This window comes from Lycium ferocissimum, chromosome 11 (genome assembly GCF_029784015.1).
Source record: "Lycium ferocissimum isolate CSIRO_LF1 chromosome 11, AGI_CSIRO_Lferr_CH_V1, whole genome shotgun sequence".
Lineage (NCBI taxonomy): Eukaryota > Viridiplantae > Streptophyta > Magnoliopsida > Solanales > Solanaceae > Lycium > Lycium ferocissimum.
Window position 1 is genome coordinate 49,359,991 of NC_081352.1, and position 23,783 is coordinate 49,383,773.

Here is a 23,783-nt window from a genome sequence, read left to right on the forward strand (position 1 = left end):
GCTCCAGGTGCCGCCACAAGCACTATCTCAAATGGTCTAGACCACCTCGACTTCAGTTTTTCAGGAAATAACTTCAACCTAGAACCGAATAGCAACACCAATTGTATCGACTAAAAATGGCAATGTTGAATGTTCTTGTCATTCCATCTATTGGTCTTCTCTTAGTATACTAACTTGGCATTATCATATGCATTTAGCCTAAAATCATCTAGCTCGTTGAGCTGAAACAACCTTTTTTCCACGCCAACTCCATATCTATATTTTAACTTTTTGATAGCCTAGTAGGTTTTGTGTTCTAGTTCAACTGATAAGTGACATGCTTTATCATAAACTAGTTTGTACGGCGAGGTCCCAATGGGTCCCATGCGCCTATATTGTTGGGGAATCCCTCCTATTTGCGTTGGCAATTTTCTCTGAAATTGTTTCACCTCTTTGCTCGACACCTCAGCTTGCCCACTTATCGGGGGTGATAGGCAATGACAACTTATGCTTGACCCATATTTAGCTAGGAAGTTGTCAACAAGAACGTTCTTACATATTTTGGGACCCTTTGAGCCTAGATAAGTGATGAAGCTATGCATTTTTTAAATTTATGGATCAAGTTTTACATTTTACAAAAGTTGAAATCACAGTTTGGAATTTGAAATCCTAATTTTTTTAAAATTTGATATTTAAGTTGAAGTTTCGTTCACATTCATAAAAAAAAATACTGATTTCAAATCAAAACTTCAAATTTGAAGTCCAAATCCCAGGCCAAACTGATTTTGAAATAAAGTAAAGTTACACATTTGGCCGGTCGGTAAAAAAATAATTACATTCGATAGCCAAATATTGACAAAAATATATATTACTATGTGTATAATGTGTATATTTTATATATTATACATTAATTAATATCCAAAAAATATTCATATATACATAAATACGGAGTATTTTGTTGACTATTATTTTGGTGGACCGCCATTTATGTCAATTATAAAAAATTATTTGGGAAAAAGTAAATCAACTCTCATGGGAAACGGCTCAATTTTAAAACCAAAGAGGGGATATATAGACCTAAGAAGCCGCAGCTCCTTGTTCCTGTTCAAATTTTGGTTGGCCTTCTCTTCTCTGTGTACCAATTTAACTCTCTTCATTCCCTGATTATATTTGTTTGGTTTCATGTTTTTTTCTCTGTTCTTACAAAAACCTGTGCTTGATTTAATAGTGATTAATTTACACTTAAAAGTTTAATTTTATTGCTCTTGTTAAGAAAGCGTCCGGCGATATAGGGTTCTAGTTTACAACACTTTCATCTACTCTCTCTCTTCTACTTACCAGTATTAATAATATTACTATTCTACCATTACCATTTTTTCTTCAACAACAGTAGTACTACTCTTGTTTCTTTTACGTTGTTTATCCTTACTATTTCCGAGGGTCTATCGAAACCGTCTCTCTACCCCCACAAAGGTAAGTATAAGCAGAGGCGAATCTAGAATTTCTAGGACATGGGTGCACCACTAAAATGGGAGAAAAAAGAAAGTACTAAGCGGGGGTCGATCCCTGATCCTTTAGCTAAATAACTTAGCATTCAAACCAAGTGCACCATTCATCCCTTTTGGAGCATTGGTATCAGCCACCAGGTGATAATACTAGATCAATTCTAGAAAATATTTACCTAAAATAATTACTTTTCCGGAATGACCATGGGTTCATGTGCCCCATCTTTTTAACCTAAATTCGCCCTAGGAATAAGGTCTACGTACACCCTACCCTCCTCAGACCCCACTCGTGGGATCACACTGGGTATGTTGTTGTTGCTCTTGTTAAGAAAGTAGGATTTTAATTTACTGTTAGATTTGAGTGAAAGTCTTGAGAAAATTGTTGGGCTTAATCAGGTGTTGAACATCTGTTTTATGATTGGTAAGATACAACACTAGTTTAATTTTCAGGAAAATATAGTGAGTGACTGTTGGGTTGTTGATTCGGATTAGCTGTCTAAATAGAAATGGCTGATAATATTTTTCAAGTAATGGTCAAAACAAGAGCCTTTCCTCTAAATGATTAAAAGAAGGCTTGGTGATTCTTGCTATTGATGTTCTTGTATGTTCAATGCTCCTTCATGTGATAGTTCATGTCTATATGGGGCTTTGATTTCCTTGATATTATAATATGAAGCTGTTTAGATTTCTCGTGGGCGTAACGAGTTCTAGTCTATTTTTAAATTTAGAGGAAAATTAGTATTACAGTCATTGTTATTTGCCTGCCTAAGTTAAATCATTGTCCTAAAGCAAATGAAGAAATTGATCATTTTGGTAGAATGAGCAGTTCATGGAGGGTATGCACTTGGTTGATTTACATTGAGAACCAACTAAATGAACTTTTGTGGGTTACGGTTGAATCAAAAGTATGTTAAAACCAAAAATAAAATGGATGACGTCAGTCAATAAAGCCGGTCTAGGAACGGTAGAGACCGATCACCGGGCCATCTATATATACTCCTCTTCCCTGTGATTTTCACATTGCACTTTCACTCGCTTTCTTTGTGCTCTGCTCCATCGAGATATCCTTCAACTTTAGAGGTATTTCACTTGCTAATCACACTCTACGGAGTCAACGTTTCTCTGTTTCCATCTCATGTTTCTTCTTCATTTTTTTTTTCTTGTTTATTCCTGTTCCTTGGCGTAACTGGTAAAGTTGCTGCCATGTGACCAGGAGGTCACGGGTTCAAGCCGTGGAAACAGCCTCTTGCAAAAATGCAAGGTAAGGCTGCGTACAATAGACCCTTGTGGTCCGGCCCTTCCCCGAACCCCGCGCATAGCGGGAGCTTAGTGCACCGGGCTACCCTATTCCTGTTATTTGGATTTTACTCTCCAACTTTATACTAATTAGATGCAAGTTAATGCTAGAATTTTGGATTTTTTGCTTTTCTAGTTTAGATCTGTGAGCGAATCAGGTGAAACGTTTATGGATTTACAGTATTCAGTGAATCATTTGAGCATTTTCTAGATGCGATGTCTGTTTCCTCTTTTTTTCCTTGGTCATTTGTTTGATCAACGCTATTTCTAAGTCTCATTAGTATCAAGGATATAGAAAAAGGAAAAAAAATATTTCAACACCAATTTCACAATTTTTTTTTTGTTAGTCTCTGTTCACAAAATTGTTTTACATCTATGTTTTCTTTCTCATTGGAATGACTTGATGGTTCTCATTAATCTAAGAAAAATAGTGGTAGATGCGTCGTAGTTAAGGCTAGGTCTTCCATTTCTCATGCTTATACTATAATTTGATGTAATAATCTGAAATTTCGGACTAATTTGGGTCATAAAATTTTTGTGTGTTGGTGGTATTGTGATAAGAGACCCCTGATTGGTTTTCAATGAAACAGGCGTCCATTTCATACATATTCACCATGGCTCCAGCAACAGCAGATGCCATCGAGCCTAGAGGTAAAAAAGTTTGCTCTCTTAGCACCTAAGCTAGACTCTTTATTTAATGTAAGATAGCAAATCTATTTGGTGATGCTTTGACTCTTGTATGAGCCAGCACTATGATATCTGCAAAAATAATGTTCATGGTGACCTTTTGTTCAAAGCAGGGCTGTTCTTTGGTCCTAAAGCAATTCGCATGCAAAGAACAGCTCTTTTATGCTCTACCAAGAACTTAGCATTTTGTCCTTTTTTGTGTTTGATTTCTTCATTAAATTTTTTAATTAGAAAAAACTTAAAAATTATTAAATTACCTTTTTGTAGACTGCCATTAGGAAATAATCAATTGCTTTCTGTTTGGAGGAAATTGTCTTCTTTGGATAAAAGAGGAAAAATAATTTTCTTTTCTGTCTCGTTATTTTCAACATTCCCAACAAACTGAAACTATTAGCAAGTCTTCATTTTATATGGTCAGTTGGATATTTGTTCAAATGCACATTGCAATGTTAACTTGTAGTTTCAGTTACTTAAAACAAAACTTTGTTATAATGTCTAGTTGAAACCTTTAGTGTTCAATGCTCTTATTACTGTAATTTATGTAAAAGGACAGTCCAAAACTGGCAGTAATTTTTCTCCTTTTCAAGACCATATATTTTCTGCTGGAATTACCATTACAGAGGACTCAGACAGCCTGTTTAGGTCTAGATGATTTATCCTATCATTTTAAAGTAGGATAAAAGGAAGGTATGGTAGATACAATTAGCATGAATAGAAATTTTGTCTTTAGTATAAATTGGGCTAACTCATAAATCTAGAGATGTCTGTCTAAATAGTTTCTTTAGTTTAAACAGCTCACTTTGCTTCATACAAGCCAATTTCAAAAAAGTAACTATCGCTGTGTGTGTGCTCAATATTGATAAACTTAAGGACTAAAACTATTTATATCTAAAAAACTATCTTAAATCAACCCCTAAACAATTTACTTTTCCTACTATTCCTCAAATATTCGCTGCAACTGAACTGCTCCTGAGAACTGTCCTCTAGTCCGGCCCTGGCTGTCTCTTCTGTTAAACCCTTAAACCTTGTTCTAACTTCCCTACCTCTACAGTGGAGTCTCTTTTAGGGTTTATCGAACCACCAGCCGACGACACCGTGGAAGGCAACTCTCTAAGTCTCAAGTTGGTGCCATGGATAAGTTGGGATGAATGGAACTCTATTCGAGATTCCCTTTTCTCTTCTTCTCCTCCATCTGTTGCTTTTGCTCTTCAAAGGGTAACAACCAAAAGAAAATCTTTATTCTTTTTTTCCATATTTTTTTTCCTTCCAATAAAATTGAATGGAATACTTTTTTTTTTTTTTTTTTTGGATATTAGATATCGACCTGGAGGAGCAGAGGATGCCTTCCTGTCGCAGTGGATGTTACAGCTTCAATTATAGAAATTCAACAGAAAGATCCCTTTTTCAGGTGATCCTTTATTGATTTTTTTATCACCATTTTTTTGTGGATAATCAAAGGGGTATTCAATTATTTATTAATTTGCTATGTTGATTTATCCTCTATGTTTGCTTGGAACTCTTAAAATGAACCTTTTTCTTGCCAATATTTTGCAGGAAGGACCTAGGCGGAAATGCTCTGCAGTCAGAAGAAATGCTTTCTATGCTATATTGCATGGCAATTATGAGGTACATCAATAAGTTGTGATGTTATTTACACTTTATTTCTTTGTACTTGTATAAGTCAAAGACATTTATTTTATTCTTACACATAAGTTGGGATGTTATTTACACTTTATTTCTTTGTACTTGTATAAGTCAAAGACATTTATTTTATTCATACACACCAAGATGGTCTCAAAAAGTATATATACAAGATTAAGTGTACGGCTCAGCTACATTCATCTATCAAATTTGCCAAACTATCTATTGACATCATTCTCATAGTTATGAAAAATCTTCTATTCTTTCATTCTGTACAGTACAAAAAAGACACAATTTGCAATTTTTTCTACAGCCTCCTTGTTGCGGCTGATCTGCTTTAATTTTGAGCATGTGATGCTTCTCCCAATGTCCGTGGTAGCGTTATTTAATTTAAGATGAAACACAATTGGATGAACACTGAGACTGTTGGTTGAGATTCGCTTCTTTACACTTCAGTTTATTCATTTTCGACATTTCATCTTTTTCCTCTTATTTGTGAGGGTACTGTGATTTAAATGGTGAAACTTTAGGATAACAGCTGTGGGTGGGTGAGTTTGCGTTTTTAGCAAGCAAAATCAGCATGATAATGGTAACTACTTTTCCAGGCTTGTAAATGGCATTGTTGAGAAGACCCGAAAGAAGGCAGTAATCTCAATTGCTGAGGCAGCAAATGCTATTGGCATTCCACGTATGCTCATTGATGTTCGCCATGGTGAGTGTTTATGCATATTTGCAACTTTGATATGGCAGCTGTTGATTGTTTAATGTAAGTAGCTATAGATAGTATTGACCAGAGTAAATTTCTGTTACAACCTTTGTGAGCGAGTAATCAAGTAACATAGCTATCGAGATGTCGCTTTATGTTATGAATTTTCTGTAGGCTTAAAGAAACCGAGAAGCTTATACCATGTGTTGCCTAATCTTTGCATCAGTTAGCAATGTTTGTTTTGCTATGGCTTATGATTTTCTGACTGAATGCTAATGTGAAAAAGCTGATTTCTTAACATTGGTTAATTTTTCTATGTAGAGGGCTCTCATCGTGATCTTCCTTCACTGCAGTTGGTCCGTCTTGCCTCTACCAAGGTTGATGTCTCCCTTAGGCTCTATGATTTTTTTGCTTAATGTGTATATCTCTTAAATTTTACTTAAAGTTGAAGACTTGAAGCTGTGACTCCTCTTGAACTTCCATTCCTTTTTAAGATTAATGGTTGTATTCATAATGAATTTTCTGGTATGAATACTGAGATTCATTATGGTTAATAGTGGTAAAACTAGTTGGAGGAGTCACAAATTTATATTTTCTTAGCAAGAAGGCCTAGAAATGTCAGTGACAGGTGATAACAAGCATGTGGCAGATCTTCTGCTTCAACAGTAGATTTTTCTCATTCTATAGTTACCAAAAAATGATTGATTTCCGGAATCTGTAGATGTATCTAATGAGGCATCCATCCAGAAAAGAAAAAGAGATGTAGCTGTGAGGCTTATGCCACTCTTGATGGTCTCTTTTCAGCCTGAGCTTTACTAAATAAACAGACATCACAAACCTGGTAGGAATTGTGTTGCTATGGAGATCCTTTTGAATAGTGCCCATTAATTTCCATTTAATATTGTGGTTTCTATAATGATCTACGGATTATGCAGTGATGTAATTTGGACTAGGAGCTGATAGAGTGAACTATTTGGTTAAAGAGTTGGACCACTTTTTGTTAATCACTTCAGCTGAATAAACCACTTTTCAGTGGTATACTTTTTCGGTCTGTTCTAGAATGGGAAGCTTCCAGTGATGTCTTAGAGCTCTCAGTTCTTAGACATCACCTACATATAACAGAGACCTAATTTAGCCTTGTTTAGGTTGATTTTGCCAGTCAACTACATGTGAAGGAATATAAAATTGGAGGAAACTTCTTATTCATTTGAACCAAAAGAAGATGATGGAAATAGCACCCAATGGTGTGGCCTAGTGGTCAATGAAGTGGGTTGAGAACCATGAGTCTCATGTTCAAATTAAAAAAAAAAAAAAACTAGGTGATTTCTTTTCATCTATCCGGGCCTTGGTGGACAGAGCTTCGATATCTGTGCTGGTGGAAGGTAGTAGGTACCCAGTGGAATTAGTTAAGGTGCACATAAGTTAGCCCGGGCACCACAAGTACTTTAAAAAGATGAAGGATATATGATCTTGCATCAGATTTGTGGTACGCCTGTACCTAAATAGCAGCGGGCATCATGGAGTAGTGTTGGAATGCTAGAATAACTAGGTCAAAGGTAATTTTTTTTTTTTTTTTTTTTTTCTGACGAAGTAAGATAGTTTCATAGATCAAAGGTAAATCTTTCTAATCCCTCCTTGCAATTGATTGCAATGTATTAGTAAGTTAGTAACCATGCGACCTTAGGCCTGTCCATGACCCAGGCTAGGTCTTGAGCCTTCTACAATCTTTTTGGATCATTGAAAGGCCTCTAGCTAGCAATTATTAATTTTGTTTCATACAACCTTTATACATTAACATGGACCAAATTGCAGCTACATGAGTATCTATCGAACAAAAGAGAGAATAAGTAATAAACCAAAGGAAGGAAATGAAGACTAGTTATAGTACGCGATCAAATTTAGTATCAGAGTGACCAAAGGCACTAATTCATAATTTTTCTGTTCTATTTGATTGATTTAAAAATCTCATTTTAATTTTTTCTATGGGCTCATTTTTTTTTTTTTGTCCAAGCCCGGTCCATATGGTTGAACATATAGTCCAAAACATTTTTTCACAGGTGAATTTGATGGGGATTGCAGGTCCCCCAGGTCCATGAATAGGCCTAATGTTATCTGATTCACGTGCTGGTAATTAAAGAAAGGACGATGTGTATTGCTCAAAAAATGTTATTAAATGCTTAATCTTCTTGTCATGCTCATATCTGAAATGTGAAAAACAGAAGGTTTTAGTTGGATTATATTCTAAAATGATAATAATTTCAGGCGCTTGACTGGTTGAAATCATATTATTGGGAACCTCAAAAGAATGCGATCCGAAGGGATTCGACTGCCAATCTGAGGAACGAAATTAAACATAAACTGCTAGAGATGGCTTTCTGTTTGAAAGTGAAGCAGACTAACAGTTTGCATACTTCAGGAAAACGTGAGTGAATTTTCCTTACTCCTGTTGTATTGTGGTGTTTTTGCCAACTGATGTTACTCGTTAATCAATTTTCTTGCATCTGATTGCAAATCTGCTAGATTTCAATTACATTATAGTGTTCTGTTATCACCCGTAGGTATGACAAATAAATTGTGTTTGGTGCAAAAATTTCCCTGTAAGAATGCAGCATTGCAGCAATTCAAAGAATTAAGTTGCCATAACTCATGTTAACTTTAAATTATTTTTTTCTGGTCTAAAATTAACTTTAAATATATATTGTGGTATAGATGGCTGTGTTGTGGGATTTGAGCTTTGGTCCTTTTCACTTCAAAAGACTGTTGGTAGACAATGTAAGGCATCATGTTTGCTAAGAAGCTGAGATGGTTGACTCTTTTAAACAGATTGCTGAATTTTATAAACTGTTCTTAGCTATACAGGGGTGTATAATGTGAAACACCTAATTTTTGCACCGTTCTAGTTTTTCCTAAAGTTGACAAAGTTTAGCTTAATTTTAGTTTATTTGAATTGATTTCCCAATTTTGGTACATTTTAATTGCATATCTCTCATTTACAAAATATCAAAAAAAAAAAAAATCCTATTTACCAAGAGAAGTTTGTACAACTCAAGGGGAAACAAAATAGACATCAGAATAGGAGGACTACGCAACAAGCTTCAGTCCACACTACACCTACTTACTCCTATTACATCATACTACCACGTCAACTAAGGATAGAAATTCATGCTATCTAGTCATCAAAAAAAGAAATTCATGCTATCTAACTTCCTTTTCAATCTCATCCTCATAGCACCTCGACAGTGAATATCTTGGACAATTTGTTTCACCACAACTTCAATGCTCCTCTGCTTTTGCTGAAAGACTCTTGCATTTCTTTCCTGCCAGATATGATAAATGGTAACTGCTAGGCATATTCTATAAACCTCAGCTGTCGAGCTTCTTCCTCTACACTAGGTGATGGCGCAGGTCAATTCATGTTACCATTCCACGGGATGCCTTGTAGAATACTCTTCCATATAGCTGAAGAGACCTCATAGTAAAAAACAATACTTACCTCCTCTCTGTTACACAATGGACATACTATATACTATGGTCAAACCTCTCTATAATTGCCATTCGTTATAGCAGCATTTCACTATAACGGTCTGATTTTCTTCGGAACCGATTTTTTATGTTATATTTTACTTCTCTATAACAGCATTCTGCCTATAACAGCAATGACATTCATTATAGCGGTACACTCTTTGTAAAATTACTTCTCTATAACAACCACACTCAAATATTGTGTAATAATATTTTGTAAGAAATATATTATCTATAAAACAAAATATTAAAATATTTATGATAATCATCACTAATGTCATTTACATAGTAAATTTCAAGTACGAATATCTAAAGATCTTCAATTATACTATTAAGCTCTTAGACACAGCCTTCAAGGGAAAGCTATTGAATCCCCTTTTGCTGAAAGTTTGAACAAAAATCTTCGTCAGATCAAAAGTTATATTATTACTAAGAGACTGGAATTTATGAAAAAATCTACAATTTTAGAATTCTTACATCAAACTTGAAAATTTAAATTTTCAATTAATTTTAAATGCATATGTTCCTTAGATTTTAATTCTTTATCGGTATGGTATAACTAGTTATGGATTTCTTAGTAATTTATTAGTCTTTTCAATTTTTAATTAATGAAATATTAAATCAATTGGGATTTTAAAACTAACAAGTATTTTTGGTTTCGTTTATACTAGCATAAAAAGTAAAAACAATAAATAATATTTTTGCGTACTTTTGTTTATAAAAGCTAAATGAAATCTAAACATCAAATGTCAGTATACATACATAGCAGCACCTCACTATAGCAGCCATGAAATTTTCGGACAAACGCTGCCATTAGAGAGAGTTTTGACTGTATATCTTCATTAATCCCCAACTTAGCTAGTCTATCCCTTGCCAACAGTTTCCCGTAGATGATCAGCCCCAGGATGAAGATCCATTTTGTTGAACCATAGTTATTGCACACCACTCTCCTCCAAGGTACTTTTTGAAATGAACCCCTTAGTTGCATAGATGTCTTCTTGATAGAGAAGGTCTCCATCTGCATAATGTTATGTTCCTGATGTGAACACCTAAGTCTTTACCGAACTTGAGTTTTACATTGTTTTTAGTGTTTAAATATTTCTTTTAGGTCTAATCTTGAATGTTAGCTTTTATTTCTTTTTTAAGTAGGTTATTTGATAAATTGAAAACAACAAAAATATTCACATTGTTTTTATTTTATTTACAAAAGAAAGAAAATTTCCAAAAAGATTACGTTCTATCTATTTTTAGTTTGATTTCTTAGTTAATGTTTTTAATAAATAAATATTGAGTAATTAACATTTTCATCTCGCTATTTTAATTTGGTAGGAGTATTATTTATCAACAACAAAAAAAGAACCAATAGCATATTGACACATGACAAAAATCAGCCCTATCCATATTAAAAACACATTCCATTTGGGAAAGAAATATTCTGTTCTTCCTTCCCAAGATATCTTTTTTTTTTTTTTCTAAACTGGTAATGTATTCTTCAACGTTAAGGTATGCTAGCAAAATCCAAAAAGTTAGTAACCTAGAGAAAAGAAAAAACTTACAGAGAACCTAGTAACTCTACAATTTGATCTGTATCCTCTATCTAAATGCTTCTACGGAAGTTAAAAAAGAATCTTTTTAAGAAAAATGACTACATTTGTTTATTTTGTCGTTGTATGCGATCGTTCTTTGTCAAGACGAGCTAAATTCTTTTACTGAAGTTAACATGGGTTGTTTTCACAAAGAATATGACCACTTTATCCTCCAAGTATACCTCGTTTTTTCACATGCATGAAGTCTTTTTCGGTTTGAGTCTAACTTTGGCATCTTTATTTATTCTCAAGTCTTCCCGAAGGATCGGGAATTTTGTGTCAACCAAGTCGAAATAAGTCTAAATCTCGAGTTCTTTTCCTAAGTAGGGAAAAATGATGCCAATGGGAGAGATGTGATAAGAGGCCGAGAGTTAAAAAAGTTGATGAACCCCCATAGTTTATAATCACAGATACTGTTGTACTGGGCTTTGTGGAACGATGTGGGTCATTATAATTAGACTGAGATATTCAAACATTTGGCATTCTTCACAAATATTATGAGAATCAACCCTGACTAAGATTTCATTGAGGCTTTAATTCCGTTTTGGGACTCAATGTCTTCCGATTTAACGATTTCGAGTTGAATCCTACATTGGAAGAATTAGGTGGTTTCACGGGATTAGGCAAGAACCTCCGTAGTAAAACACTTCTAGCTCCGAGGAATGTCAGCGGAAACAAATTCTTAGAGAAAATGCACAACTCATCCTCTTATGGCATGTTTGGATAATGGATGAGTTCATCTAGAGTTCTTGTATGAGAGATATGGAAAGACAAAAGGATATTTGAATTATGGGAAGCTACTAAAAAATGGACAAACACCGAAGCTACATGGGAAAAGCATAGGCGAGAAACATTCATGGTAGCATTCATGGGAATTATGGTTTTTCCAAGACGAGATAGAAAGATCAACTTCGTTTGACTGGAATAGTCATAGTACTGTTGAAAAGGAAGAATTTCACCATCTTCCCGGTGATCTAGCTGATATCTATCGTGCCTTGACCAAATGTCGAGAGGGTGAAGACTAATTTGAAGGTTGTAGCATTCTGTTACAAATATGGTTCCCAGAACACCTATATCGTCATCATTTTATGGCAAGATTCAAATCCAATTGAAAGAGCTATATTGCAAGTCATCAGGACAAGATGCTGAATGTTACACCCCGGATTTTCGCACGTTAAAGTCGCATCATGAGTTAGTCGACGCAAGTTCAAAAGAAATTATCTTGAAGTTAAAAGGGATTGAGCTTATTAATATAAATGGTTATAAGAGTCTATAAATAAGATTAGTAAGTGGCGGAAGGTTTGGACGGTGAATGAATCGAAGAAGCATGAGTTTCGTCAAAAGTCGGCAAGTTGGGAATACGATAACTTGTACTTTTGGGTGAGATTAGGAGTGCTTCACATGTTAAGCAAGTAATGATATGAATTATTTGGATCGTATAATGGTCTCTTGTTAAGTTTGGAAGTCAAATGAGTTGTAATACGAAAGTCGACAAAGGGCATCGCAAGTTAAGTTTGTAAATTTCACTGAAATTTGGGTCATATGTCTCGGAGCTTTTCTCTCAATCTACTTGGAGTTACGGGGTGATTCACCTATGAAATTGAAGGTTTACGAGTCTAGTTTTCACAACATTTTACCGTTCGTCGATATGACGTTGGAGTAGAGAGATATTTGCTTTTCCATCCAAGGATGCAAACTGCCGCGAGAACAGTGAGCATAGTCGGTGGCTTAATTTTTGCCCTTGAATATATATCACCGTTTTCACGATTTTATCTCCATTTCTTCATCTTCAAAGACCAAGGAAACCCTAATATACTCTCCAAATAAATCCCCCATGAATCCTAACCAATCCAAGTGCAAATCAATCAACTTTAACATGAAGAACAACATGGCGATTACGGAATCGTGATTTCTTCACTATTTTGCTTCTCGGATGAAAACTTCGCCTTGAAGTAATTTATAGTTTGAAGTGTTCTAAATCACTTGAGGCATGTTTTAACCTTCTTTGCATCTCCTTGAACTTCGCAAACGTTTAGACTTAGAAATTGGGCAGGAAATCCCCATGAATACCACTCTTATGAACTCATATAAATTCTTATGGATGAACTTGATTGTTTGGGCTGTTTCTTATGGTTTAAATGCATTTCTTGGAATTATGGAAATGATAACGAGGAATAGGAGTAAGGGAGAAGAAAATGGTAGTTTTATAGGGAGGAATTGAACTACAAATGACCCTACGAACTTACGCCTACAAGTTGTTCGACGAAATGCCTCAATGAGTATTTCCATAAGCTATGAACTTGGAATTGATCCCAAATTGGTCGTATGATGTAGGTTATCCTTCGTAAGGTATTCGAGGACTCGTGGAACGTAGAAAACTTCGTCGTTAAGGTATGTAGGGCTTTTCTCTCCTTTTCTTGGCATGACTAGAATTCAAATGCGTTTTTTTCCTTGGCCGACAAAACACATCAACACTAAATGATAGTCTGTAAGCCTCTAAGAGTACTAAATTGCAACAACTAGTTGGGACAGGGCCCCGCCATACCCAACCCCATCTAGATATATGTATATACATGCATGCATCCTATTTAATGACTGCGACCGGAACTTCGGAGAATGGAGTGCGAACATCCGATGAACTGCGGTACCCCTTTGTGAAAAGGTACGCGATTCGTCACACATGCTGTGGGCGTGATCACGAGACAAAAGTGAGCGTCGATGCGAAATATGTACGAATATGTGGGGGCGGTAAGCATAAACATAACATAAGCATAAGAGATACAGATAACGTGGGAAGAGATGTAGAGACAACCTGAAACTCTGAACGAAGCCACTGAGGGCAACCATAACCACGACATAAATGTAAATGTATGCTCGCAGAATCATCCCTCACTGTGGAGGCACATCGTATCATATAATAATAAATCCCTCTGTGGGGTGAGCTCATCATCATAGCATCATCTCTGCCCAACTGATTAGTGACAATGCACAGCTATGTGCCTACCCGGCCGCCTTCAACACGGCTCGGTAAAGAAAGAAATTCGTCTATATATATGCAATGTAAGACTGACCTCAGAGGGGACATCATAGAAAGAGTCGGAGTGATCATTAGCCCCCGACTATCGTTATTGTCGCTACGTTCTTTATCTTTTCAATTCAAGAGACAACACATGTAGAGAATAGGAGATATACTTCAATAAGGATTATATAAGTGATAAAGATCGGCTCAACTGAATAAAATACCATTGGCTCAACTTCAACATGAAGAATAACATAGTGAACAACCTTTTTCCAATCGACAAGAAAGATACGAGGTGCGGGAAAGTACTACAACACAAGCCATATATAAATCAACGAAATAACCTTCACCATTAGGGATCGAAATCAACTCAACTTTAACGGGAAAAGTACCACGATGAACGTTATACTTCTCTCGGTAAACAAGAAGGGTAAACAAGAAGGATAAGGAATGTGAGAAAGTATTTCAATGTGTACTATTCATGAGAATTAAGGTTACTCATTTTGGAACACCCTCGATACATGTTTAATTGAAGACCTTTCAAATGACAACCAAACGGAATATGGAAGCATAGAGAGTTCTTTTATACAAGTCATATAGGAAGTAGAGATTAGCTCGTTCATTCTTGGATATGACCGACACAAGTTAACGGGATAACGTCTCAAAAAAGCGCATTTGAAAGGAGAGAAAAGTCCTACATACCTTAACGACGAAGTTTTTCATGTTCCACGAGTGCTCGAATACCTTACGAACGATAACCTACATCATACGACCAATTTGAGATCAATTCCAAGTTCATAGCTTATAGAAATACTCATTGAGGCATTTCGCCGAACAACTTGCAGGCGTAAGTTCTTAGTGTCATTTGTAGTTCAATTCCTCCATACAAAACTACCATTTTCTTCTCCCTTACTCCTATTCCAACAAATGCATTTAAACCACAAGAAACAGCCCAAATAATCAAGTTCATCCATAAGAATTTATATGAGTTCATAAGAGTGGTATTCATGGGATTTTCTCCCCAATTTCCAAGTGTAAACGTTTGTGAAGTTATGCAAAAATTAAGCCACCGACTATGCTCACTGTTCCCGCGGCAGTTTGCATCCTTGGACGGAAATGCAAATATCTCTCTACTCCGACGTCATATCGACGAACGGTAAAATGTTGTGGAAACTAGACTCGTAGACCTTCAATTTGATAGGTGGATCACCCCGTAACTCCAAGTAGATTGAGAGAAAAGCTCCGAGACATCTGACCCAAATTTCAGTGAAATTTACAAACTTAACTTGTGATGCCCTTTATCGACTTTCGTATTACAACTCATTTGACTTCCAAACTTAACAAGAGACCATTATACGACAAATAATTCATATCATTACTTGCTTAGCATGTGAAGCACTCCTAATCTCACCCAAAAGTACAAGTTACTGTCTTGCCGACTTTTGACGAAACTCATGCTTCTTCGATTCATTCACCGTCCAAACCTTCCGCCACTTACTAATCTTATTTATAGACTCTTATAACCATTTATATTAATAATCTCAATCCCTTTTAGCCTCAAGATAATTTCTTTTGAACTTGCGTCGACTAACTCATGATGCGACTTTAACGTGCGAAAATTCGAGGTGTAACATCCTTCCCCCCTTAAGAACATTCGTCCTCGAATGTTGAGGGATATTCTAACTCTTGGAATTTCCAAAAATTTCGGCAGAGTTTCCTCTGTAAATAGGACTATCCAAAACCTGTCAAATGGCCCAAGCCATACAGGGCCACACAACAGCATAGCAATATCAATTTGGCCCCTCACGACCGTCTATTTATACAAAAATCATAATAGATCAGCCATAACTTACCTCAGCCGTCCTTTGCTGAAGTCTGCAACATACTGGCCATATCTTTCTCAACAATAAAATCTAACAAGATATATAAAAATTCAATATATATAACTGGAAAGGAGGTATCTTATCACACGTGTGTCGGTATAAATCTGAGGTCTGAAACAGATTTGGGTTTTGGGGGGGGGGAGGGGGGGGGGGGGGGGGTATCCGGCCTTCATCTTCCCTTGTCTCTGTCGGTTCCTCCACATTATCCTATTGGCAACGCATTTTTTTCGTTCAACTTTGCAGCTTGTAAATGATGATTTCCAGGATCAGGGGTAGTAATGGGGTACTTATGATATTTAGATGTTCAGAATACCGAATAAACTACTTTAAATTCCTTAAGCACATCAAACTTATCAACTACTTAGCCGGTCCCGGCTGCGCAAGATAAGTCTACCTTTCTCGACGAGTCTCGATAGGCCTTTCGTGGGTGGTGATTCCGGTGAAATTCCAAAGTCGGGATGCCGGTTACCGAATAAATTCCGTCGCTTTGAGAAACTTGTCAATATCGTTAAGATGTCTAAAGGAGACAGGGATGTTTAGTTCTTCACCCTTTTTCATTCCTTATTACTATTTGCTGTACCAAATCATGACTCCATCTCGTAGGATTCTAGTCATTATCCTATTGGCAACACATTTTTTTCTTTCAACTTTGCAGCTTGTAAATGATGATTTTGAGGATCAGGGGTAGTGATGGGGTACTTATGATATTTAGATGTGCAGAACACCGGATAAACTACTTTAAATTCCTTAAGTAGTTTGCAGCTTGTAAATGATGATTTCCAGGATCAGGGGTAGTAATGGGGTACTTATGATATTTAGATGTTCAGAACACCGAATAAACTACTTTAAATTCCTTAAGCACATCAAACTTATCAACTAATTAGCCGGTCCCACTGCAAGATAAGTCTACCTTTCTCGACGAGTCTCAATAGGCCTTTCATGGGTGGTGATTCCAGTGAAATTCCAAAGTCGGGATCTTGGGTTACCGAATAGAATTCTGTCGACTTTGAGAAACTTGTCAATATCGTTAAGATGTCTAAAGGAGGAGGATGTTTAGTTCTTCACCTTTTTTTCATTCCTTATTACTATTTGTCAGATCAAATCAGCGACTCCATCTCGTAGGATTCTAGTCATTGTCCTAGCCAACACATTTTTTTTCTTTCAACTTTCGGTCGTAAATGATGATTTTGAGGATCGGGGGTAGTGATGGGGTACTTATGATATTTAGATGTACGAACACGGATAAACTACTTTAAATTACGAAGCACATCAAACTTATCAACTACTTAGCCGGTCCCACCGCATAAGTCTACCTTCTCTCGACGAGTCTCAATGCATATGGGTGGTGATTGAAATTCCAAAGTGGACCGAATAATTCTGTCGCTTTGAGAAACTTGTCAATATTTCAAGATGTCTAAAGGAGACGGGGATGTTTAGTCCTTCACCCTTTTTCATTCCTTATTACTATTTGCTGTACCAAATCATGACTCCATCTCGTAGGATTCCAGTCATGCATATATATGTTAGTGGACCTTGTCAGCTTATGATTTATATTAAAGAGTTCAGTTATCACGATTGGTTCGCTCGGGCCTTCGGGTGCCGGCCACACACCCCCCCCCCCCCCCCCCCAGGTAGGGGTGTGACACTGAAATTGAAAGGCAATTTACCAAAGGGTGTTGGGGCTTGGAGAGAGTATCTTTTTTACTTTGACTGCATCAGATAATGTGGAACTACCATTGGTCTCCTTGGGGAGAGGTGATCCACATGGCTTCCTATCGCTCACGAGTCGAAACTAACTCCAGATCCTCTCGCAACCTTCCCCTCTCACAGATCCATTAGGGTCTCTCCTGATCAAAATCTGCTTGAATGCTTTTGTCATATTCTTGTTGCTGACGAGATACGACGAGCTCTACTGTCTGCGGTCCTCTAGTTGTTGCCAGTTAAACCTGTCCCCGAAGCGTAGCTTCTATATGCGGTAGATTCGACTCTTTCTTCGCCAATTTCTATTTCTTGCTCTTCAATTCTTTCTCTAGCTTGTTAAAGTCTGCGTTTGAAGGTTTGAATGGTGGACAAATTATTTCTTTTGAGCTGGGCTTCATCTCGCCTCCGCTTCTCTGTCTATTGCTTTCTTACGGATACTTCGGGCCTGATCTTGAGGAGGGGGCCTTGATTACAGAGGTATAAGGGGTCCACTTCTTCCTGATCACGATCCTCTAACATAGTATTCAACCCTAGAATTCGATTACCACCCCAAATTTTTTGGGCTTCTGATTCTCAATATGGATCTTCTAATGTCACCTCCATACGAACCCCGCGTGTCCTCGGCCACAGGCACGATTTGTCTCTGGCCTAGCTGGCATAGCATATATGGCTGAAACAGTCTTAAGTCCTATTAAAATAAAAAATGGACGATAAGAAGACATGTGGATCACCTTCTGAAGGAGATCAATGATAGTTCAATTGCATGTAATTTGAAATGCAGTCAAAGTAAAAAGATACTCTCTCTAAGCCCCAAACACCCTTGGGTAAAATTGCCTTTAAATTTCAGCATCATATGTCTTGATGACTTGCAATATAGATCTTCCAATCAGATTCGAATCTTGCCATAAAATGATGGCAATATAGTTGCTCTAGAAATCACATTTGTAACAGAATGCTACAACCTTCAAAATAGTCTTCACCCTCTTGGCATTTGGTCAAGGCACAATAGATATCAGCCAGAATCATCGGTAAGATGGTTGAACTTTTCCTCTCCAACAGTAATGTGACTATTCAAGACAAACAGATGTTGATCTTTCTGTCTCGTCTGGGGAAAACCATAGTTCCCAAGAAAGATACCATGAATGCTTCTTGCCTATGATTTTCCATGTAGGGAGGTGTTGTTCAATTTTGAGTAGCTTCCCATAATTCAAAAATCCTTCTTTCTTTCCATATCTCTCATACAAGAACTCTAAATGAACCCATCCATTATCCAAACATGCCATACGAGGATGGATGATGTGCATTTGCTCCAAGAATTTGTTTCCTTCTGACATTCGTTGGAGCTAGAAGTGTTTTACTATGGAGGTTCTTGCCTAATCCCATGGAACCACCTAATTCTTCCAATGTAGGAGTCAACTCGAAATCTTTGAAGTGGAAGACATTGAGTCCCAAAACAGAATTAAAGCCTCAATTAAATCTCTGTCAGGGTTGATTCTCATAATATTTGTGAGGAATGCCAGATGTTCGAATATCTCAATCTGATTATAATGACCCATGTCGTTCTACCAAGCCCGGAGCAACGGTGTCTGTGATCATAAATTGTGAGGGTTCATCAACTCTTGGCTTCTTATCACATCTCTCTCCCATTGGCATCATTTTTACCTATTTAGGAAAAGAAGAATCGAGATTAAGACTTTTTTTTTTTTTTTAGAAACAAAAAATCGAGATTAAGACTTCTTTCGACTTGGTTGATGCAAAATTCTCGATCATAAGACTTAAAGAATAAATAAAAATGCCAAAGTTAGACTCAAATGGAAAAAGACTTCATGCATGTTTAAAAAAAATGAGGTTTACTTGGAGAGGATAAAGTGGTCATTTTTTTTGCAAAAATGACCCTTGTTAACTTCCGTAAAAGAAATGCATATAACGACAAAATTATGAAAGGTATTCAATTTGTTTTTGCAAAAACGTCCTTCCGCGGAAGAATTTAGGTTGTCCTGGCAAAGGATGATCAGATAAAAGGGTTCAGTTTTGCAAAACGACCTTGTTAATTTCCGTAGAAGAATTTAGATTGTCTTGGCAAACAAAGGATGATCAGACAAAAGTGGTCATTTTGCGAAACAACCACTGTTTGCTTCCTTGGAAGAATTTAGGATGTCTTGGCAAAGAATAACCGGACAAAATAAACCAAAGTGGTCATTTTTGGAAGAATTTAGGCTGTATCGGCAAAGAATATCCAGACACGGACCATTATAGGACTAGACACTATTCTTTTTTTAAAAGGTGGGCCCGAGCCCGATGAGGATTGCCTGTGTATCACACTAGATGGTGAGAATCAGACCCGCGTAGTTCAGGAAGACTACTAAAAGAAAAGGTTTTTTGAAAGCCTCATTCTTGTTTTGGGACATTTTTTGTTAAGCTGGACCCTTTCAGGTAGTTTATTAAATAATGGGCATATAAATTGGTGTGAAGTTCAAAAAAAAGAAAGCATGCCTATTACATCAAGTCGTCAAACAACAACATACCCAGTGTAATTCCACAAGTGGGGTCTAGGGACATCAAGTCATCAAAGTTGACAGGAATGTCAGGCACCATAAGTAAATTAATGTGAAATTCAAAAATAGATTTAAATTAATGTGAAATTCAAAAAAGATTTGAAGGCTAATTTAATGACAGGCTTATCCAGAAAAAGCTGCATTTCATAATATCCATCCCTTCAAAATGGTGATAATGTAATCAGTACATGACAACCAAAGGATATAATTGCAGGACAAGAATAAAGAAAGGGAGTGGAAGTATTTTCTGTACGAAATTATGACATCCAATACCACCTTTTGGTGGGATTATTTTTTCTTTTTAATCCAATTTTGAAAAAATAACTAGTGCAAATTTTCTGGCTTTCTTCTCTGTCATACAACATTTACTATTTTCTGATTTTTTTCAACTTTTTTTTGTTCTCTTATACAGGAATAAGACTTGGGCAACTTTGTGCTAGAAATAAGTTTCTCCCTTTCATTTCTGGGAAGCTACCATATTCTAAAACTTCTGGTAATTATTCAGTCTCAGATCTGTAACCCCATGGTTCATTGGCAGAGTTGCTGCATCTGCTTTATGAAGTTTTCTTAAGGACTTTCTTTGCTTGACAGTGATTTGTTACATCCACCTTTAGGACCTGTAACAATTTACTGAAAGATGAACATTAAAACATTGCAACTATTAAAGCATCGGCACAATGTCAAATCTATGCACTGATAGCATTATCATGTTAGTTCAATGAAGACAAGAGTGAGGTGAACTAGTGTATCCTTTGAGATTTATGTGTTCATCCTCGCACAGCATATTTCAGGGCTGCCCAGTCAGTGGGTATGTTGTTGTTGTTGTTGTAAGGTCTGCGTACATTTTACCCTCCCCAGACCCCACACTTGTGGGATTTCACTGGGTATGTTGCTGTTGTTGCCCAGTCAGTCATCAGTCACCACCATTTGGGATCTTTTTAAGGTTTCATAAACTGTACTCCCTCCGTCCCAATTTATATGACACTCTTTCCTTTTTAGTCGGTTCCAAAGAATGACACATTTCTATATTTAGTAACAATTCAACTTTAAATTTACCTTTTTACCCTTACTGAGATGATTTCTAGCCACACAAATTTCTATGGTTTGTTTTAGACCACAAGTTTAAAGTCTTCCTTTATTTCTTAAACTTCGTGTCCAGTCAAACACCCTCATATAAAATGGGACGGAGGGAGTAGTATTTAGCATCTTTTCTGTTGTTTGTTAATAGCTTCATAATTCTGTCTAGCGTGTAGACATTGACATGGTAATTAGGATATAGAGGTACTTTCTGCAAAGTTGTGTATGATTTCTTAATTCATGAAGGTGCTTAACACTGGATTTTGCTTTTTGAAGGGTATATGTTGTCTGTGATACTGTTCCGAAGTGCTTTACTATCAGCATATCTGGAATGCTGAATGTCCTAAGTTTTTCCAGAATAAATTTGTCTCAGGTTCTAAGAAACAGATTACTAGAGCTATGAAGGCCATTCTTCGATTATATAATTCCTCATCTTCAGAAGTTGCATCTGTACTTTTGGAGCTCATGCTGCAGACAGTAGATTCCTCAAATTTGCCAGGGGACTCGGAGAATGCTCTAACAATCAATGAAACTATAGACTTGCATGGTGCATATGATGACTGGAAACCAATCCTGAAGAAATTATCAAATAGAGAACCGGATTTGCTTCTGACTCTTCTCAGGGCAGCCCTAGACAAGATTGAGACTATGGAAGCCACAAAGCATGAGCTTGGTAAGTGATGTATTCTGGCAAAAAAAAAAACTCAACACAACAACAACTTTCCTTCACTTCGATGATTTTTGTGCTTGGTGTTGTTGCCTTGTCGTATCATGAATGCCTCTGTTTTAAGATCCACTTGTTAATATATGAGACTAGAAACACACAGATAGTGATTATTCCTGATCTAGTAGGCAATTAGTTAATTAGGGACACTGGTCAAATAGCTACCAGGAGCGATATAAGAGATACTTTTGACTGGATATTCCTTTTAGAATTTTGTGCCATGGATGCTGAAAAGTTCAACTGACTTTAATGTTTTATTGAGCACAGAGTGCTCTGAATTGAATCCTAATTTGTGGGGAATTCTTGCTTTCATTGATACTGGAAATGCAAGCTTGCGGATTATCATTTATCGCATACTATTATGCTTGCAATTGTTTCTACTAGTGATAGTCTGTGTCATATTACAGTATTTGAATGTCCGGTCCATCTAACAATGGAAGGCACAAAAACATGAAAATATTCTCTAGCTTCACTTACTGGGAGGATTTGCTCAATCTAAAGCAGTGTAAACTGTTCTTTCAAATCCTGCTGTTTCCTTGTACATGTCTTTTATCTTATTCTTTTTTTTTTCAATCCACACCTGTATGCTATCTGCCATGAGATTTCTCTCAGTTTTATGATTTTCATTTGCTTCATGTAGTGGAATGGATTTTAGCTTAATTTCCTGTTCATCGTTGACTCATTTCTTTTACGGATCATTGTCAGGTGCAAATGCCCTCTCAGGAAATGCAAATGAATCTCTTTTGATTGGACAATTATCTTACCTGTGTGAACAGATAGTTGCAAACCTGAAGACACTAAAGCCTCTTAACCATAATGATCTTGGTGCTGATGGGGAAGACGACTCAAGAAAATTTTGTCTTCCAGAAGCCACACTACAAGAACTATTACGTAAATGTTTATTCTTGTCCTCTCACGACAATAATCAGCTGATGAAGTCTGCTCTTGTCATTGCTCAGATGATGGGAAGGAACTCTTTCATCCATAAGTTAAATAAGCTCTGTTCACTGAGTGTGTTTGATTCAGAGATTATTCACTCAGATCCTTCCACCAATAGTTCAGAAAGCTTCCTACTATCCAGAGAAGAAGATTCTCTTGGCCAAGCTGCACAGAAGCTTGAACTGATTATGCGTCGAGTTGTAAAGGGCAATAACAGGGACACAACAGATACTGGGAGCCAATGGGTAGTTGCAAAAACATGGAAAGCATGCCCCATTGGTATGCTGCCCCATGCATTTGGTTCTACTGGCCGTCTTCCGATTCTTGATTTTGTTGATGATTCAGCAGAAGGTGCAAAATCATCAGACAATGAAATCCCAGAAACCCATAATTGTGGATGCAAGCGTGCGATCGAATGCTTGGACGATCCTAATATGAAGAAAATGAGGAAGACACTGGAGCCTGGTGATAATCAGTGGGCGGAGAATATGGAGATTGAAAACGATTTTCTCTCGGACGAAAATGGTCATAACGACGTGCCTCTGGAAGGTTCAAAAGGCCACCTGATGATTGATGGAGTGTGGAAGAAGGTTTCAACGGAGGAGCTGTGTGATATTGCAGCAGCTGTGAAGATTTTGATTTAAACAAAGCCTTGTGAGATGGCCTCACTTTCCGGGGGCCGGGGGCGTTCTTAGGGAGCAAAATGAAAAGGGTTTTCTGTTGTACATCTACCACCAGTTTTGCAGCTTATAGATTATTGGGCTACAGATTTTGCTCGTAATTCCAGATATTTAACATTGCCTTCCCTGCTTAATGGTGCTGTTAGATTTTGTGGTTAATGATATAATTTTGGTCATGCTACAATTGACATTGTTTCATACTAAATTCAATGAAGTATTACGTGTATTTATACATTTATACATCATATAAATGAGGGAAAACGTGCTTTAAGCTAGTATTACT

General features: G+C 36.8%; 1 protein-coding gene across 2 annotated transcripts; it reads left to right on the plus strand.

Moving 5' to 3' along the window:
• The first annotated feature begins 1,742 nt into the window (after positions 1-1,742).
• LOC132036264 (uncharacterized) lies at positions 1,743-23,733 on the plus strand. 2 transcript variants are annotated; one of them, XM_059426560.1, is made up of 12 exons: positions 1,746-2,457; positions 2,493-2,564; positions 3,371-3,431; positions 4,519-4,682; positions 4,784-4,875; positions 5,022-5,093; positions 5,714-5,820; positions 6,136-6,191; positions 8,077-8,236; positions 20,493-20,573; positions 21,531-21,830; positions 22,587-23,733. In XM_059426560.1, exons 1-12 carry the CDS (start codon positions 2,392-2,394, stop codon positions 23,462-23,464), a joined length of 2,109 nt encoding a protein of 702 aa, XP_059282543.1. In that variant the 5' UTR covers positions 1,746-2,391; the 3' UTR covers positions 23,465-23,733. The 2 variants fall into 2 exon arrangements, with proteins under 2 accessions (XP_059282544.1, XP_059282543.1); XM_059426561.1 differs by lacking the exon at positions 20,493-20,573 and having other exon boundaries at positions 1,743-2,457.
• Positions 23,734-23,783: the final 50 nt, after the last annotated feature.